The sequence below is a fragment of the Myotis daubentonii genome, chromosome 3, assembly GCF_963259705.1.
Source record: "Myotis daubentonii chromosome 3, mMyoDau2.1, whole genome shotgun sequence".
Classification (NCBI taxonomy): Eukaryota; Metazoa; Chordata; class Mammalia; order Chiroptera; family Vespertilionidae; genus Myotis; species Myotis daubentonii.
In genome coordinates, this window is record NC_081842.1 from 170,732,541 (window position 1) to 170,747,502 (window position 14,962).

Here is a 14,962-nt window from a genome sequence, read left to right on the forward strand (position 1 = left end):
TCTATTGGCAATAGTGACCCTGCCTCAAAACCTCTGTTCTTCTTCCAGACCCCAGAGCACGAGGGGCGTTACTATGAATGTGATGTCCTTCCTTTCATGGAAATCGGATCTGTGGCTCATAAGTACTACCTTTTGAACATCCGGCTGCCTGTGAATGAAAAGAAGAAAATCAACGTTGGGATTGGGGAGATAAAAGATATTCGGTTGGTGGTGAGTCTATCTAATTGGCCCAGGCAGTTTGCAGCACTAGAACACAGGCTAAGAACACTGGTTATGGAGCAAGTGCGTTGAAAGGGAGCTCTCATCTCACTCTTGATATCTCCAAGCCTCTATTGTCTCTGAGAAATAAGAATAACACATACCCATGATGTCTGAGATCAGAAATTTGTGTGAGAGATTACAGAAATGGAAAATAAAGCGATTATTGTGCCCATTGAAGATGTGATAATGATTACTTTTGCATAATGAACAGCACCAAAATAAAAGCAATTTCTTTTACATGTTTCACCTTGCAAGCCTAAATGTCAACAGGAGCAGTGGTGTTTTAGGTTCTTTCCATTTATTTGTTTAATGGGAAAAATTAGAACATGGGGCAAGGGGACCATTTTTAAATCTAAAACATAGTTACACAAGAAATACATATATATTGTAGAGAATTAGAAAGCACAAGTAAACACATAGAATATAAAAATTACCTGTAATATCCTAGCATATAGAAATAACCACTATTGAGGTTTTGATTTCAGATTTCTTCTATACATATATTCATATATAATCCTTCATGTACAAAAAATAGGATCATACTCAATTGATACTTTTGTTCCTTGTTGTATTTTTAAAATATATATATTTATTGATTTCAGAGAGAAAAGGAGAGGGAGATAGAAACATCAATGATGAGAAAGAATCGTTGGTCAGAGCCCACAACCCAGGCATGTGCCCTGACCTGGAATTGAACCATGGCCTCCTGGTTCATAGGTTGATACTCAACCACTGAGTCACACTGGCCGCCGGGCCTTGCTCTTTTAATTTAATGGCATTTTGTGAATATGTTAATGGTATATTGCGAATATTGTATATATACAGCGAATGAATATTAAATACACACACAGACACACACACAAACTCACATAGATTTACCTTAACACATTTTACCAATCTTAACTTGGGCATCTACGATTTCTCCAATTTTTCAATGAAAGCCATACAGAAAAATCTTTGATCATATTCTTAATTATCCCCTTCGTATAGAGTGGGTCCATTTTTATGCCTTCAGGTTTATATTTCTACAATGCCTGAGAAGGGGTCAGGGAGAGTAGGCGACAGTATATGCTCTGAATGTGAAAGCTTTTGATCTGGACAGTTAAGCAGACAAGGTCTCCCCTTACCTCTCTCTGCTGGTAGAAAATAACACCAAGATATATTCACCTTCAAAATGTTGGCCTCTCTCTAGGGAATCCACCAAAATGGAGGCTTCACCAAGGTGTGGTTTGCCATGAAGACCTTCCTTACGCCCAGCATCTTCATCGTTATGGTGTGGTATTGGAGGAGGATCACCATGATGTCCCGACCCCCGGTGCTTCTAGAAAAGTAAGGGTTGAGATGGGAGCACCCTGACGGAACACAGCATTGCGTGATCTGATTGTCTGCTCCTGGTTTTGCGGGATCTAGGTCAAGTGGTCAGTGTAGTACTTGGTCTAGTGATTTGACCAGGAGTCATTCTGGACTTTTTTCTCCTCTAGCTTTCACATACAAATTATTATTAAATGCTGCAGGTTCTCTTTCGGCTCCTTGTTCTGTCCTTGCTGCTCAGCCCCATGGTCTGACTCAGATACTTCTCTCTGTTACAGGGGGTGAGCTGCCTTTCTCCTAACTAAGCCCAGTCCAGAAGGACAATGCTCCTGTAGACGTATCCCTTTCTCCCATATTATTGACTTTTTCCTTTTTGCTGAAATCATTCCCACTAATGTACAAATACTCTCTGTTACCTCTCATTCTTGAACAAAACTTTTCCTTTTCCCTTTTCCCCTTGAAGCCATCACACCATTTTTCTTTTTTCTTTTACAACAAAACTCCTCAAAAAAAATTTGTCTGTATATCTTCTCCTCCTAGTTTTTCTTAAGCCCATTTCACACACCACTCCCTCCCCCCACCCCATGAAACTGGTCTAGATAGGATCACCAGTGACCTTCACATTCCAAACCCAATGGTCATATCTCAGTCCTCACTTTTCTTGGCCCATTATCAGCATTTGACATGATGGATCACTGCCTTTTTTTTTTTTTTAGCCTTTTCCACCCTTTTTGTGGTCATTCTCCTCCTTTGCTGACCATCACTCAGTCTCCTTTGCTCTTTCCAACCAAATTCCAAATTCTTAAACTTTGGAGCCAGGGCTCAGTCTTTGGAACTTTTCTCTTTATTAGCTGTGCTTAGTCCTTAGATGATCTCATCTAATCTCATGGTTTTAAAAATCACCTAAATGATGACTCTTAATTTATAATTGTCAATCTCAGCCTCTCCCAACTCTCGATTCAAATATTCCAACTGTTTATTCAACATCTTCACTTACACAGAAATGTAACACGCGCAAAAAACAATGGATATCCTCCCATTTCAAACCTGTTCCTCTCCCAGGCGTTCCCATCATGGGAAATGGCAACTCCACCCTGTCCGCTTTACTTCTGGTTTTTCACACTCCTCATCTAACCCACCAAGAAATCTCACCATTTTCATTGCTACTACCCTAATCTAACCCTCCATCATTTCTCACCTGGTTTATTTGAAATAGCCTCTCAACTGTTCTCCTTGCTTACACCATTTCCCTCCCTATAATCTATTCACACTGCAGCCAGATTCCCTTTCAAGTGTAAATCAGATCATGTCACTCCTCTGCTCAAAGCTCTCTATTGGCTTTGCACCTCCATTGCCCTAGCCTATAAAGCCCTGGATGCTCTGGACTCTTACTACCTCTGATTTTATCTCTTATCCTCTTCATCACCTACCATCCCTTGATGGTGCTCAAACATGCCTAACCCCAGGACCTTCGCACTTGCTGTTCTCATTATCTGAGATGCTCTTATCCAGATAGATCTGTGGCTCAATTCCTCATTTCCTTCAGGCCCTGCTCTTATGCATCTTATCTTAAAGGCTTTTCCTGCCCATCATATATAAATAGCACTACTCTCCATTCTCCCACCTTGCTTTATTTTTCTTTATAACAATCATTCTCTATTTACTATCTTTTCTCTTATATCCCTCCTCTAACCCCATCTGAATGCAGGTATCACAAGAGTGGGATCTTTGTTTTGCTATCTATTACATCCCTAGTGTCTAGAATAGTGACTGGTACATAGAAGGAATTCAATAAATACAAATTTGTTGAATGAATGGATGAATGAAAGAACCATGTCACTCCATTGTTGAACCTTTTTTATTGGTTCAGTTCTTTCAGGATAAATTGCAAATTCTTTAATGAGGTATTCAAGTTTCCTCATGAGCTCACCCCTTTTCACTTCTCTGGTATCATGTCCTGACATTTCCTGATAAGTGCCTCATACAGACCCCCAAATGCTCAGGCTGTTGCAGGCTGCTGTGCCTCCATCCACACATTTCCCTCTGCTTGGAATGCCCTTCCACATCCTTATCCTTGACTCACAACTCTCCTCAATTTCTGTCAAAGTTAGAGGTCCCAGTCGCAGCCTGTGCACACACTTCTATCAGACCGCTTATCACACTTTGTCTCTTTATCTGGCTGAGGCACTAAACATATTTCCAGGAGTGGAAGAACTGGTCATATTTATTTAGGTATTTATAGCCCTAACAAAATGCCCAGTGCATAATCTGTGCTTAATAAACATATGTATTTCATTAATAATGAATGAAAATAGGAATAAATCAGTGACTCAATGAATAATTTGATAGAGAAATGGCAATTAAGTGTGATGGGGGAAGCAAAATAAACACTAAACAAGCTATTAAAAGAATGTGCATTTCATATTGTTTGGAGTCACTTATTACCGACACGAATATGCTCATATAATTCACAGTTGCTGAGGAAAGCATTATAACAATGAATATCCTTAGAGATCAAGTTAGTGATAACCTGAATAGATAAGAGAGGATCATTATATTCAAGGAGGTCTGATTAAGAAGGCAAGGGAGGGTAAAAACATTTTAGGAAGCTTTTAATCTGAGCTGGTACCAAAATAAAATTCCAGGGATTAAGGAGGTTAAGTTCAGTGATCTAGAAAGGTTAAGGTAACACTCCTTCATTCTGCAATGGTACCACAAAAAGAAGACATTTTGTATCTCTGTGTAGAAACTCACTCTGAGAGCTAAGAAAATTGGTCATATGGCTTCATTCCCAATAAGTAACATCTCATTCCCCAAAACTGGCTTCTGACGTTTGAAGATCTGCTTCCCAAATTGATCAAATCATTTTCCTGATATGTTCTTGCCATCAGAGTCATCTTTGCCCTTGGGATTTCCATGACTTTTATCAATATCCCAGTGGAATGGTTTTCCATTGGGTTTGACTGGACCTGGATGCTACTATTTGGTGATATTCGGCAGGGCATCTTCTATGCAATGCTTCTCTCCTTCTGGATCATCTTCTGTGGCGAGCACATGATGGTAAGAGTCAGAACCTCTTGGGGAAGGGACAGTGGCTATGGCAGAATAAATTAGTGGCTACAGGAGTGAGTTCTGGAATCAGGCTCTCAGTTCCAATTTCTGCTTCACCACTGGTTAGCTGAGTGGCCTTAGGCACGTGACTTAATCACTCTGAATCTCAAGTTCCTCGTCTATACAATGGGATTGGTGTATAGGGTTTTTTGTGAGATGTAAATGTAACATACTTAGCAGGGAGTAAACACACAAAGATTAGCGATTATTATTATTTCTTGTCCTTTGGCTTCTGCTCTGCTTATCCCCAGGACCAACATCACCACCAGAGAATGTAGTGTAGGCCCAGTTCTTTCCAGCTGGCAATTTGTCCAGGTGGCCTAGTAACCCCTCTTACCCAGAAACGCTGACCTCCCTGGTCAGTTTGCACAGACACCAAATCGTATTTCAAGAGGAATTGACGGTACCGTGGATAAAAATAAGAATGGTGCCGTCAGCACGTTGTGGCTAAAATGACACGCCAGCTGGAGCTTGGGCCCCAGGTCAAGCACATGGGCTTCGTGGTTGGGTGGGCTGTTTGTGAATTCCATGACGGTTTGATCATTGCTTCTGAAGCCGTGCAGCCCTTCCAGGAGAACAGTGAGAGGAGGGAAAGGCTTTGCCTACTGCCAGGGGAGGCATGAGGGTTTGCCAGCAGTGACACATGGAGAACGAGCCCTCAGCAGCAGGGACAGTGAGTGCAGTGGGCTCAGGGGCAGCGGCCGGACAGTCTGCCGGGGTGCACTTCCCAGAGTGAATTGGTGTGGACTGCCCCGCCGGGATCCCAGCCTGGATGTAAACTATGTCTTTTGCCTTTCTCTATTTTCTCACTTTACTCGCCTTTATTTTCTTTTGTTTTTGTGAAATTGTTTTAATGAAGTATATTTTTTAAATTTTATTTTATTGTTTAAAGTATTACAGATAGTAGTACATATGTCTCCTTTTTTCCCCCCCCCCATTGACCTTCCCCCGGCCTCCCCTACCCCCCAGTGTCTTGTGTCCATTGGTTATGCTCATATGCATGCATACAAGTCCTTCGGTTGATCTCTTACCTCCCCCACCCCAACACTCCCTGGCCACCCCCCTTTATTTTCTGTCTTTTAGTATCTATGTACATGTATCAAGAGAAACCATTCCTGTTTTGAATAAAGACAGGGAAAACATGGATTTATTTTCCTAACTTTGAGACCTCTTACATTTGACATAGTTTAATACCTTAGAGCCTTTATTCAGTCCTCTGGGGACCACCCACCTTATCAAACACAAAGAATAAGTCACATAGGAATTTAATTCTAAATGATTTAACCTATAAGACCTTTCTTTGTGTTCCTGTAGCACCCTGTTGTTATTACTATGAGAGTTTTAGGAACAAATTTTGGTCTCACCCATTCTCAAAAGCCTAGAGTCTGACACAATGTTTGATACACAGCAGGTTGTCAGCAAGGATTGTTCGAATGACTGACTCACCGATAGAATTGTTTTGCTCTCACCATCTTTATCTCATTTCTCCACTTGGCTTTCATCAGGATCAACATGAGCGGAATCACATAGCAGGGTATTGGAAGCAAGTTGGACCAATCGCTGTTGGCTCTTTCTGCCTCTTCATATTTGACATGTGTGAGAGGTGAGCAGATGCCTGTGGGACTCTGGGCTGAAATGCACACCAGCATGTTCACTGCCCGCTCTTCAGGAGGAGTTTTCAAAAGGGAGAAGGGTAGTTGGGAGACTGTGGACATGGTCACATCCTCAGATAGGGATTGAGATTAAATCAAAAGTAAAGCTCTTTATAGATGCAAATGATTTGGGCTGATTATTCCTTTTTTTAAATTGTATTTTATTGATTTCAGAGAGGGAGGGAGAGGGGGAGAGATAGAAATATCACTGATGAGAGAGAATCATTGATCAGGTGCCTCCTGCATGCTCCCTACTGGGGATCGAGCCCACAAACAGGGCACCTGCCCTGATCATGGAATCAAACCGTGACCTTGTGGTTCCTAGGTTGAGGCTCAACCACTGGGCAGCACTGGCCGGATTGGGCCGATATTCTTCAAACTCTTTTTCTATTTAAGTCCTCTGTGACATTTCTAAATACACCCTCTACCCCTCCAGCTGAAAAGCTAAGACTATATAGAAAGTAAAGTGCCCCCTTTGCCTCTGTATTAATTGTTTCTTGCTTTTCCATCTCGTTTTTCTTTGTAGAGGGGTACAACTCACGAATCCCTTCTACAGTATCTGGACTACAGATGTTGGAACAGAGCTGGCTGTATCCTTCCTGGATGGTCTCGGGGTTTTATTTCTTCCCATAGCCATCTGATCCCCAAGATCATTTTCTAATGATGTTCTCCATATGTGCTCAGCCAGAGCTTTGATCCTTAGACCGAAGATAACGGCACAATTAAAGCAAATAATGAAGGAATTAATGCTTGCTTTCAAGCCTGGGTAAGAGCAGGCAAAATAAGGAGATTGCAGCATGTCTCTTCGGCGGAAGCATCAGAATTGCTGGTCTTATTGCACCCTGTCTAAATTATCTATTCCACCCTTGTTTACTGCAGACCGAAGCATGACTAGCTTTTCCCTGGAGCCACGGAGGTTCATTTCTGGGCTCCTTGTGGGAGAGCCAGTTTCTGAATTCCTCTGTGTGTGAGACTTCTTACAGTGACCTTGCTGTGCTGGCGTACCATGCTGCTGCTATTCATTTCCCAGACCAAGCGGAGATAAGGCTAAGGTGATTAGTTCCAGAGGCGTTGCCCAAGGCCTCTGGTTGGTTGTATAAACTCTGCCGGAGTCATCTTCATGAAGCAGAAGTGACAGTATTAGCTTATCCCTTTTAGGATGCTGGATTTAAATATTTTATCTTCCTGAATAATGCATTAAATCCTTGGGGAGAAAAAGACTCTCCTCTAGAGAGGGGAGAAAGGCTTGAGTTGTATTCTTTCCTGATGGATAATATCTTGTTATGTGCTGGCCATGATATTTATATTGGCTTCGGAATATCACAAGAAGTCTGTGAGCACACTAAATCTGTGAGCGGCACCAAACAGGGAATATATATATATATATATATATATATATATATATATATATATATATACACACACACTGAGTGGCCAGATTATTATGACCACCCCACCATCAGTACTTCATTGACACTTCCAAAAATATTGAAAACTTCCTAAGCAAATACTCTCAAGGTTTTATTATTATTACTAGAGGCCCGGTGCACAAAAATTTGTGCCCCCAGGGGGGCGGGGGGCGGTCCCTCAGCCCGACCTGTGCCCTCTCGCAGTCTGGGACCCCTCAGGAGATAATGACCTGCTGGCTTAGGCCTGCTCCCGGGTGGCAGAGGGCAGGCCCAATCCCTAGGTGCAGCCCCTGGTCGGGCTCAGAGCAGGGCCGATTGGGGAGTTGGGGCATCGCCCCCTGTCATGCACAGAGCAGGGCGGATCGGGAGGTGGCGATGCCACCCTCAGTCATGCTCAGGGTAGGGCTGATTGGGGGGTTAGGACACCGCCCCCTGTCACACTCAAGGCAGGGTCAATGGGGAGGTTGTGGTGCCACCCCCTGTCACTCACAGAGCAGGGCCCATCATGGGGTTGGGGAGCTCCCCCCTGTCACGCACAGAGCAGGGCCCATCAGGGGGTTGAGGAGCTCCCCCCTGTCACTCACAGAGTAGGGCCGATAGGGGAGTTGGGGCACCGCCCCCTGTCACACACAGAGCAGGGCAAATCAGGGGGTTGGGGCGCCGCCACTCTCACACTCAGGGCAGGGCCGATGGGGAGGTTATGGCTCTACCCCGTCATTTACAGAGCAGGGCCCATGGGGGCCGGGGGGGGGGGATTGGGGCGCCGCACCCTGTCACGAGCAGAGCAGGGCGGATAGGGAGGTTGTGGCCCCGCCCTCTGTCACACACAGAGCCGCAGGGCGATCAGGGGGTTTGGGCGCTGCCCCGTCACGCTGATCCCTGTGCCAGGAGGCCTCGTGGCTTCGCTGCCTCCAGTGCTGGGAGACATATTACCCTTTTACTATATAGGATTAAGGCCTGGTGCACGGGTGAGGGCCGGCTGGTTTGCCCTGAAGGGTGTCCTGGATCAGGGTGGGGGTCCCGCTTGGGTGCCTAGCCAGCCTGGGTGAGAGGCTGATGGCTGTTTGCAGCTGGTCACACCCCCTTCAGGGTGGGGGTCCCCACTGGGGTGCCTGGCCAGTCTGGGTGAGGGGCTGAGGGCTGTTTTCAGGCTGGCGGGTGACTGAAGCTCCCAACCACTCCTTTTTTTCCTTTTTTTTTATTCTGGGCCATCTTTAGCTCTGAGGTTTGGCTCCAGCTCTGAGGCCTTGGCTGCTGAAAGCAGGTATCTGGTTTGTTTGGGTTCTATAATCAAAACACTGTTTCAACTCCAGCTCTGAGATCCCAGCTGGCTGAAAGCAGGTTTCTGGGGTTTTGTTTAGCTTCTATATTTGTAACAATGTTTCAGACTGCAAGCTCAGAGGCCGGCAGCGGCAGGCGGAGAACGTTGGCTTTCTCCGTCACTGAAGCAAGCAAGCCTCAGGTTCTCTTCAAGCTGCCTGGCTGCCGGCCACCATCTTGGCTGGCAGTTAATTTGCATATCACCCTAATTAGCCAATGGGAAGGGTAGTGGAGGTATGGCTAATTACCATGTTTCTCTTTTATTAGATAGGATTATTTGCATAACTAATTCACTTCATTGTACTGATGGGGTGATCATAATAATCTGGCCGGTCATAATAACCTGGCCACTCAGTGTGTGTGTGTGTGTGTGTGTGTGTGTGTGTGTGCCACACACACACAGACACACACACACACTAGGGGCCCAGTGCATGAATTCGTGCACCTTGAAAGGAACTGTGGCCTGTGAGGCTGCAGTAGGCACAGGGGCGGGTCTTGGCCCATACTCCACACCCCTGCCTGGCCCCTCCTGCTGCAACCCCCTGTCCCCTGTCTACCAGCAGCCCCACTCCCACTACTGCTGCTCCCATGTGCTGACGCCACCGGTCTCGCTCTCACCCACCCGCTGACAGTGCGGAGCGATTGGGGCTGGCGCCAGCAGTGGGTGCGAGTGGCGTCTACTGCCCTGGTCTCTCCTCAGGAGCAGTGGGAGGTGGAGAAGCCCTCAGGGGCAATCAGGGCCAGCAGCAGCCGCCACTCGCACCCATTGATGACGCCGGGTGATTGGTACTGGCGCCAGGCACTGGCAGCGGGTGCAAATGGCAGCTCCAGTGCTGGTTGTGGGTGCAAGTGGGGCCGGCGCCAGCAGCAGGTGCAAGTGCCAGGCGGGACCACAGTGCGCAGGAGCAAAGAATTTTCAGTAACCACCAGAGGCTTGCCCCAATGACAGCGACTGGCACCCTGCCTTGGTCTCACCTGCTCCACCATCCCACAGCGGCCAACACCCACCATGTTTCGCACACATCCCCTGGTGGTCAGCGCACGTCATTGCGATCGGTTGTTCTGCCATTCAGTCTATTTGCATATTAATTAGCCTTTTACTATATAGGAGATTATATATAATATGTATAAAATGTTACATCTGCTCCAGCCCTTTTGTTCTATGATATGATGGCAATTTATGAAGGCAAATAACATTTAGAGTCCTGAAGCAAATAATTATGTATTCCAGGGTACTATTGATTTTAGGAAAGAAGGAAAAGCTTCATTAAATATATTATTTAATGAAATATACATGCTGAGTTCACACTTGTTAAACAATTGTTAAATATGTAACTTGGGGTAGAGTTGTAGCAGAAAGGAATTAAAGATCAGGGCACCTGTCTCCCGAGCCAGCTCACTCTACCCCAAGCCTCAGTGGTTCTCAGACTGAACTTTAAAGATAGGTCTTAAAGTATATTGGTCTGAAAGTATATTGCCACCCTCTCAACTCCCACCTTGGCCATGTGTCCTCCTGCTCCCTGTTCCATTTGACACGATAGTTTTCGTGGTGGACAGGAGATTGCAAACAGAGCTTCACACCTGGTTTTACTTTAAGACCTTCATTCCCATGGCCAGCCTCCCTTAGCAGCTGCTGCACCCAACCCCACACCACCTGCTCCTGATCCAAGGGTATTTCAATCTCCTTCCAAAAATCCAGAGTCTGGCCCAATGGTTCCAAACATGGTTATTCTTGCTGCCCTATCCCTTGGAAAATCTGATTCCATATACCTGCAGTGAGAGACCTGGGCTATCTGTATTTTAATTCCTCTGGTGATTTTAATGCAGCTGTCTGCTGGGGTCCAACCTCAGCATGTCCAGGGGTCCGCAAAGGTGTGGACGGAGTCGGTGAAGAGGGAAAGACTCGGAGGCAGCGTTCAGTTGATCAGCAGCCTTGCCAGGATCTCTAGCCAAGTTCTGGTCAGGATCTCCAGCGAAGTTCTGGTTAGGATCTCCAGCCAGGTTCTGTGTCCATGTTCTCTTGCTAGGTTCTCCAGGTTCTCCAGCCAGGTTCTGTCTAGGTTCTCCAGCCAAGTTCAGTCACCAGGTTCTAGTCAGGTTCTCTTGCCAATTTCTGTAGTCAGGTTCAGTCCAGGATCTTTTGCCATGTTCTCTCGCTAGGTTCTGTCTCTAGGTTCTGAGGCCAGTTTCTGTCCAGGATCTTTTGCCATGTTCTCTCCAGCGAAGTTCTTCTGTCTCTAGAGAGCGTTCTGTGTAGGTTCTGTGCCTAGGTTCTGTCTCTCTTGGTTCTGTCTTCTAAGTTCTGTCTCTTTCTGTCTTGTTACATCTGTATTTATACCAGTTGATTCAATCCTATCAATCTCTATTACAAAGGTTAGGGCGTTTCTTATCTCCATTCCAGGGAGTAAAGATTATGTAGCTTAAGCATGATTGTTCGTAGTTAAAGTGATTAATTACCCGCCTGGCACTTAGTTGAGGGGTTTTATTCCCTCCCTAACTTCAGGGGAAAATCCCTACCTGGGGAAACAACCTTTCTCAGAGACCTTGGTTAAAACACATAGTGCCAAGAAGGTGAGCAAACATATTAAGAACAGTATGCCATATATTCCAGGTCCCTTGAAACAGCAAGGATGGACCGGCTCCCGGCAGCTGTCCACTTAATCAGTATTATGCAATCAACACCTAATATTTTAGTGTTTTTAAATTTATTGTGTATATGAACCGCCTGAGGACCTTGTTAAAAGGCAGATTCTGATTCAGAAGGTCTAGGGTGGGCCCTGGAGTCTGCATTTTTAACAAGGGAAGCTTCGTTTCTCTTATTTGGCTTAGAAAGCAATTTGGAATGTTTCTCTCTTTGCTAGATTTGTGGCAGAAAACCTGTCTCACGGACCTTAGAACCAGGTTTTAATATTTTATACCCTGAAAACTACCTACATATTTGGAGAGGAAAGGTGTCACCAGTGGGGCTGGGAGAGGGCTTGTGTGCTCGCCTCCCTGCTGTTTCCTTCACCGAACACCATCAGATGGCCTTCATCATCGTGGCTGGGATCTGCCTCTGCCTGTACTTCCTGTTTCTGTGCTTCATGGTATTCCAGGTGTTTCGGAACATCAACGGGAAGCAGTCCAGCCTGCCGGCCATGAGCAAAGTCCGGCGGCTGCACTATGAGGTGAGCAGGTCTCTTGGCTCATTCAGGAAACGGTACTCAGTATCCCCTGCTTGCTGTTTAAACACACACACACACACACACACACACACACACACCCCACACCCCACACCCCACCCCACCCTACACCTGGAGATTGGAAGCCTTTATTTCAAATACACATACACATTGAGAGATTTATGTGTACTAGAGGATCTCTGGGAAAAATAAGAGCCTAAATCCTACGCCGAGAGGCATGTAGCTGGACTATCTAAATTTTGGAGTTTTCTGAGGGTATAAATGTCTTTCTGTCCCCAGTGAGGAGTAAACTTGTCCCACAGGTTCTTCGGCTTTGGGGTGGAATGTAGGTACATGCTCGGTGGGAGATTTGAGTTTGATAGACTTGGGATTTGGCTTGGGGTGAGGCATTAGTTAAGGTTCCCTGGCTGAGAATCAGCCTTAAGACTGGGTGAGGTTCAGCCCAAGTGATCTGATTTTCAGACTCAAGGAAGCCACAGTTCCCCCTGAAATACCCAGCAGGTGCTCAGATAGAGTTCAGTGATCTCTGTTTATAGATTATGTGCCTCGTTCAAGAGAAACACTCAGATCTCTAATGTGGGTAACACGTTCTTGATTTCTCAAGGATCCCTTTGGGCTCACGCCCAAGTGGTTGAGCTTAGAAACTTGGACCTAATTCCTCTCTGAAGAGAGAAACGGAAACGGCAGAACCACAGGGTTCCCATATGCAGTATCTCTGTAGAGGTGTCCCTTCCCAAAACACAGGTTCCCTTCAACCCTGCTCTCAGAAACCAGAGGCACTTCTAAAGCTTTGCCTGTCTCTAGAGCTAGAGTGACACATGAAAAAACTCAACCAAGTCCACTTGATGTTGATTAATATGCACGTTTCTTTTTGTTCACTGGAGCAGAATTTTATTTCCACTGCAAGAAAAACAACAACTTGGATTTGGTAACTTTGAACCCTTGCAGAGAAGCATAACCAGCTTAGCAGGGAAATTAGCAGCCTCATGATGTGCTGTGAATATAATTTCCCAGGCTCTGGTATTACTGTTTCATGAGAGATAAGCACATAGGACATATTTGGCCCAAGACATTTTTTTTTCCCTCTGCAGGAGAAAGGTTACTATGTGAAATTATTTCACTATCACTCTTAGGGATTTGGTTTTATAGATTTCTTTAAAATTCACTTTTTAGAGGTTTATATATTGAGATAAGGATTGATGGGAGCTGATGGAATGTTAAACTACTCTTTCTCTCTCCTAATAGGGGCTGATTTTCAGGTTCAAATTCCTCATGCTTATCACCTTGGCCTGTGCTGCCATGACCATCATCTTTTTCATTGTTAGTCAGGTAAGTGGACCCTGAGAGGTCAGGGTGAGACTGTCCCTGGAGAGGCCCTTCTATTCTGCACAGAGAATTCTGCAGAGCTACTGGGAAAGGAGCAGGGAAGCTCTCACGCTGGGCAGCAGAGCAAGCCATGTTTTCTAGGCTTCTTTCTGGGTCTTGTCATTATCCAGCCAGAAGTGGACTGAATTTTCCCTTTCAGTACAGGGGGAGGAACAATTGCTAAGTAAATTAACAGCCTGCAGCCATATTGAAGAGTATTTGTTTCATTTACTTCAGAGAATAAACTTTTCAAGCCCTGTAGCAGAACACCAGCAAGCAAGTATTAATTTGATTTGATCCTTATCTAGCATTAGCGTAGATCCTTTTATAGGCCATCAGCCATTCTTTTTAATAATTCTATTGCCACTTAAACATGAAATGTAATTCAAAAGTTCCCTTATCTCTACTGGTTATTTCCAAATCTCAACATTTTGCTGTGCTTCAAAATCTTAATGTGAATGATTTTTAAATATTGGTATCTTGTTTTTGGAAGTTAATATTTACATCTAATTTATTATGTATCTATCATTTATCTGAACTTCACAGAAATCCTATGGTAAGATTTGTTATCCTAGTTTGCTAGAATATGAAATCTAGTGGCTGTAGAGACATATCTTACCTAATCTTACCTAATAATAGACAAGCATGTAAATTGACTGTCCCTCCACTATGCTCACCAGCCAATCAGGAGAGTATGCTAATTAACCCAACAAAGATGGCGGTTAATTTGCAAACATAGGCACAAAGTGGCAGAGCGGAGACTGAAGGCTCCGGCCAGAGCAGTGAAGACTGAAGGCTCCGGCCAGAGCAAAGACCTGGGTCCCGGGTGCCGGAGAAAAACCTGTGCCGGCAGCCAGGGGAAGGGAAGGCCTATTGCACGAATCTCTTCGTGCAACGGGCCTCTAGTCCTATTTATAATGTTTTCCACTTGGGTGGGACTATGGATGGATTACTTAAAAGTTCTAGGTTCAATTTTCTTATCTGTTAAATGGATGTAATAATAGAACACTGTAGAAGGTGGCTATAAAGATCCCATGAACTAATGCTTGCAAAATGCAGGTGTTGTGAGCAGGCAGGCATGCCTTATGAATAGCAAAAAGTGTGAATGTTGTGCTAAAGGACCTAGACTAAGTTAGGGACCAGAACCCAGACCTTTGGACTATTCTTTTTTTAGCAGCTCCTCTGCCATGCCTGTATTTGCCCAAAATTGAAAATGTTAGGCATGCTCACAGAGCCTTAGGGCAAGACTTGCCCCGTTCTGCTAGCAATTTTCCTTCCAGTGCAGGGGCTCCTAACTTTTTGTGCCATGAACCCCTTGGGTACACTGGTGAAAGCTATGGATCTCTTCTTT

The 14,962-nt window shown here is 45.0% G+C and overlaps 1 protein-coding gene across 4 annotated transcripts in view; it reads left to right on the top strand.

Annotated features, from left to right (window-relative positions):
* Positions 1–14,962, top strand: part of WLS (Wnt ligand secretion mediator) — a 108,674-nt gene that overhangs the window by 77,890 nt on the left and 15,822 nt on the right. For all 4 annotated transcript variants that reach the window (XM_059689222.1, XM_059689224.1, XM_059689225.1 and 1 more), the window contains exons 4-10: positions 49–210; positions 1,454–1,590; positions 4,464–4,632; positions 6,189–6,286; positions 6,862–6,925; positions 12,088–12,231; positions 13,492–13,575. In XM_059689222.1, the coding sequence (XP_059545205.1) occupies positions 49–210; positions 1,454–1,590; positions 4,464–4,632; positions 6,189–6,286; positions 6,862–6,925; positions 12,088–12,231; positions 13,492–13,575 (858 nt within the window). The remainder of the gene's footprint in view (positions 1–48; positions 211–1,453; positions 1,591–4,463; positions 4,633–6,188; positions 6,287–6,861; positions 6,926–12,087; positions 12,232–13,491; positions 13,576–14,962) is intronic.